Source organism: Montipora capricornis, chromosome 9 (assembly GCF_036669925.1).
Source record: "Montipora capricornis isolate CH-2021 chromosome 9, ASM3666992v2, whole genome shotgun sequence".
In the NCBI taxonomy this organism is placed as follows: domain Eukaryota; kingdom Metazoa; phylum Cnidaria; class Anthozoa; order Scleractinia; family Acroporidae; genus Montipora; species Montipora capricornis.
This window is the reverse complement of record NC_090891.1, coordinates 13,898,033-13,903,032: the sequence shown is the minus strand read 5'-3', so window position 1 is coordinate 13,903,032 and position 5,000 is coordinate 13,898,033. Positions and strand designations below refer to the sequence as shown.

Below are 5,000 nucleotides of genomic sequence, written 5' to 3'. Positions count from 1 at the left end.
ACTATACGCTCTTGACATTTTTCTGGAATGGACAGAAGGGAGATATAGATCTGTACTTATCCACAAGGTCCCTTTCATTTGCTTTATGAACTGGTGAAACGTTGGCAAGTTTCAACTGTACGGGAACTCTTCCTAAAGAAAAGGATCTATTAAACAGGAGGGCTAGAGGTTTGGATAAGTCATCAGAGCAAACTTTAAGAATAAGGGAAGGAATGTTGTCAGCACCGGTTGCCTTGGTGACATCAAGATTTTGTAGGATTCTTTTCACCTCGCTCGCAGGGGTCTTTATGCTCAACAAAAAGTTCAGATTAACAACATCAATGGAAAATGCTTTTTCGGAAGTTGGCGCGCAATAGACTGTACGAAAAAAATTGATTAAACAGTTCCACCTTTGTTGCTGGATTAGTAGAATGCGCTTCGTTGTAATAAACAATTTCTAGAATCCTCTTCCTATTCGACTTCATTGAATGGAATGACAAGAAAAGTCTAGGATCCGTCTTCAGCTTCATAAATAGATTTTTTAAGTACTGAATATAGCTCAAATGGATATGTTTCTTCGCAAGTTTCCTCATATCCTTGAATTTAAAAAATAAGTCAGGTGATCCACTGGATTTCATTCGCTTCCATAATTTTTTCTTCTTGCGACATTTAAAACGGGCCTTAGTTATAATACAAATAACGCAGGAAAGGAGTACAAATTTTCCACGATATTGCACAGTCAGTTATTTGTATACTTGTTTATTGTACAATAGAGAACCGTATTGACTAGTTTAGTTGCTGACGTTGCCACGCACGCACAAATCTGTCACACGTTCTCTGTTGTTTACAACTCATATGCAAACTGAGTACTTTTAGCGCTGAGCTTTTACTCCTTGTTGGTATTTTGACTCGCCCTAGCGGGCACGTCAAAATACAGCACAACTTGTAAAAATACTCAGGGATACTACACACCAAAACAGCTAATAAGATATATTTATTTTTTTCTGCAGCATCTTTGCGGGCCGGAATCCTAAATCCTTGAATGTTATTGGCTAATCGCGCGCTCGTAGCTGGTCCAGCTTTTTACGATACGGACCACGGTCCGAAATCTATTCCGTACTGAAACTGTCGCGGCTAATTGAAAATTTTTCACCACAGCGCGACACCTCTTAAAATGCAAATTTTCGGCGCTTACTAACCGTTGCAAAGAGGAGGCAAAGAAAAGGCCTGGTTATTCTTCAAAAAGGCGAGTATTCACATGGTTTTGCTTAGAACACTTTGCTGGTTTGCTGTTTTCGAGTTGTTGGTTTTCTTGAACTGTTGACAGTTGAACCTAAAACAACTTACACCTCAGAGCAGTATTTTTAACTCGTTTTTTCGGTTGACATCCGTAATTTTCTTTGAAGTTCCCTTTTCTAATCTCGTTTTATATTGCTTCATTTAAGAATATACGTATTCCTAGCTAAAATAGGCAACAAACACGTCGCCACGCTGTGGTTTTTCGCGTTGTTGTTTTTCGTGAACAAGTGTTGACATGCTGTTTAAATATAACGACTAACTGCAGAGAGCTTAATAAGATATGAGGGCAGAGACAGATGTTTGAGTATTTTCACTAAAATGTTTCCTGCTGTTTTAAGAACTTTTGTTCATTTTCAAAAAGACAAAGAATTGTAATACGTAGAACGTACATTATTCTCCTGTTTGTACGAATTTTTCAAACATCATTGTTTAGTTTGTGTAGCTCGTTTCTCTGTGCTTGCTATGAAATATAACAGTTTTTTTTATATTTATTGCACCAAGAGATATTCAGTTACAAGTTAATTTCAACTGTGACAGTGCGACGTAGAGCGCGTAGAAAGACTTTTTGCAAACCAGTTTGCCTGGGTTCATTTTCAGAAAACAAATAGCAGAAAAAATTAATACGTTATTCACTGGCTTAGGTCGGTCCGTATGGAGAAAAAGCTGTGCCCTCAGCCTTGAGACCTCGGGCACAGTTGTTCCCTATACGGACCTCCCAGCCGGTGAATAACATATATATATATTTAGAAAGACATGTTCTCAAGGTTCAAAAGTTGGTTAATGCCCTTCCATAAAGCAAATTGAAAAAAAGAAATAAAAAATCACATACAATCAACCAAGACTTAATATATTTGGTATCCTCCTGAGTTACATCTTTCATTTGGATTTCCACCAGGTTCATGAGTGAGCGAGCAAGATTACTGTCTTGCAAAGACACTGGTTCCTGCAAAATGCAATGGAAAAATGTAACAAATGATAAATTGAGAGACAGTTTTAAAGGACACTAAAGTTGACAGTTACTTGTGAAAATAAATTGTTCATGGGTCAAGTCTTAAGAAGCTCCTTTCATCCCGACCAAGGGACTCATCAGAGACCTTTCTGATGTGTTTACAAAATGTCTTTTTTCTCTTATTCACAATAGTCACAGGTCCAATAAATTAGAAAAAGAATGAAAACAAAATTGGAGACAAAAAAATGCACAGCATACACATTTCATGGCATGCAACACAGTCATCTTTTTTTACTGCACGCATAACTTGTTTATACTACACTTTCACTGGAAATTTACCACGAGGTCTTCACAGTGTACTTGTACCGTTTCTCACTCACACAGCTATTTGATGGCAACATATAATTCTAACGACCACTTTAATACCATACAAACAGGCAACTCATGCACCACCTAGTATGCTGCACTTATAAAAGTGGATCAGCGTGTGTCCTGACATTTAAATGAGGAAAACATTTACCTTACACTGCTTGCGAACAAAACTGATACAAATAGGCAAAGCCCATTGGAAGAGTGATGTGATGAGTCTGTCGTGTTCATTTTTAAGTGTATCAGGCAAGGTACTGATCCACGATCTTAACACAGGTTCCCAGCCCAGGGATGCAGGCTCCAGGTAGATCATACCACATCGACTGACAGTTGCAGGCTGAGGAAAAAAGAAGGGAATTATCCTTTAAAAAAATAATTCATTACTTTACTACATGGATCTGCTTGAACCATGTTGTTTTGAGGAACTTTATTCATCTCATTCTCTTACAAAACACATCGCGCAGAATGCTATTGTTTTTGGCGACATCTACTTGCGGTGCATAATTTTCGGATGTGCGGCATAATTAATTTCTCATTCAGAACTAGTCCGCTATGATTGGTCCGCCGATTTGGCTTTGTGAATATTTCGGTCTTTCGGTTTCTCTTCGGTGAATTCTACGGCTGTCTATCAAACTGTTCAGAAGACATATGCGAATATCAAGGTGTGATAAAGTTAACAATAGAGCCCTAATTAGGCTATTCTTGCTATTGAAAACAACTTTTGACAAGTTCCTGCAAAAAATTTCACAACTTTTGGTAACAAAAGGTAACTAAAATCTAAGCGTTAACTGAAATAGCTTCATGCGTACTAAGCACTTTAAAACCAGGTCTTAATAATGAACTCACTTTGTTAAACTTCTCGATCGTTTCATTATTAAGATTTTTTCAACGAAGAGAGACTCGTAACGTTGAATACGCTTGACGACATGGGCAGAAGAAAATTTACTCTCCATCGGAAAAAAAAAATTTACGGAGAGAAGAACATCCGAATGTCAAGGACACTTTTTCTAACCCAACTGCACACAATGGCGGGGTTTATCCGTTAAACCCTGCCAGTTTTTGCGTGTCAATAAAACCCATTCTGATACGTCTTGTTCTCCAAAGCGTTTCGACAAGTGGGACCGAAATGGCCCTGTAATTCTCTTGTTCAGTCCTATGGGAATATGTTTGCATTTTTGTAGGGATAATTATTCAAATTTCGAGCTCTTTCGAGACAACATGGCTAAGCGTTTCAGGAATCCTCCTGGCTTCTACAAGTCATTATTCAATGATGATCGCGATTGTGGCAGCTTCGAAAATTTGATTTTATCCCTTAACAACGTGCCACTGCCATACAGCCTCGTTGTTTATTTGCAAATAAAACAGTGGGTCATAGCCTTTCAGTGTTGTTGACATGTTTAAGAAAATGGAGTTGGGCAGGGATTGAATGAGCTCTAAAGAGAGCTCCCGATCAATGTGTTGCATTTCTTGCACGGATGGCATATTAGAGTTCTGTGAAGAATGCGCGCGTATTGAAACCTTATCGAATTGTTTGTTGCAACTGACGCAAAGCGTTACTTGAAGTGCGACATTTAAATGATACAGTTTAGCACATCAATTACAATGCCTGATAGCATCGATTGTTTGCGGAGGCGGAGCTTAGCATATATTAATGTTTAGCCGGGAAATTCAAAACAGTTTCGTTCTATTGTTCTTCTTGTTTCCGAAGAGCAGGAAGGCAAGAAGGTCAGCTGGGGTGTTCGAAAGTTGAATAGAACGACCGATTGTAACCATCATTTTCCGGTAAAACTTGGCATGAAACTTCCTTGAACAACAAATATTCAAAGCCATATGATAACCGTTATAAAGGGACACTTAAAAGGGGGAAAAGGCCAGCTCCAAATTCTTCCTCTTACAGTATTTTCCCTAAAATAGACCAAATTCAGAGGAGAAAAACGACTAAATTCGCGATTCGTAAGATCTTGACAATTGTCTCATTTAATCCATCAATATCTCATCTACAAAAGCCGTATGATAACCACCACGACACACAAGTACGAAGCAGGCAATCTCTAAAAACGTATGCGTCTTCGGCCTTTTTGTGGTTATTTTCTTTATTGTTTAGCCATCGAGCAACCAGATCGAATTTGAATTTTCGCGCTGACTGTGGAATTAAGTCCCGGATGTGTCGCGGCATTCTGCGCGATGAACAGATATAAACACAATGATTGCAAAATAATGTACACTGAGTAATCCGAAGAGGCTGTTTCCCAATCACGGTTCCGAAAAAAGCTTGAAGGGAGATATGGAAAAACAAGAGGCTCTAAGTAGCCTATACTCATGCGCTGTTAGGTTATTTGTACTTTTGTTGACAGTTTAATAATGATAATAATGATGATGATGATGATAATAATAATTATTGTAC

General features: G+C 38.3%; 1 protein-coding gene across 1 annotated transcript in view; it reads right to left on the bottom strand.

Moving 5' to 3' along the window:
• LOC138015676 (dynein axonemal heavy chain 12-like) overlaps positions 1–5,000 on the bottom strand; it is a 319,401-nt gene that overhangs the window by 102,623 nt on the left and 211,778 nt on the right. The window contains exons 41-42 of the mRNA XM_068862787.1: positions 2,748–2,933; positions 2,108–2,221 (exon numbers count right to left, since the gene is read on the bottom strand). Coding sequence (XP_068718888.1) covers positions 2,108–2,221; positions 2,748–2,933 — 300 coding nt within the window. The remainder of the gene's footprint in view (positions 1–2,107; positions 2,222–2,747; positions 2,934–5,000) is intronic.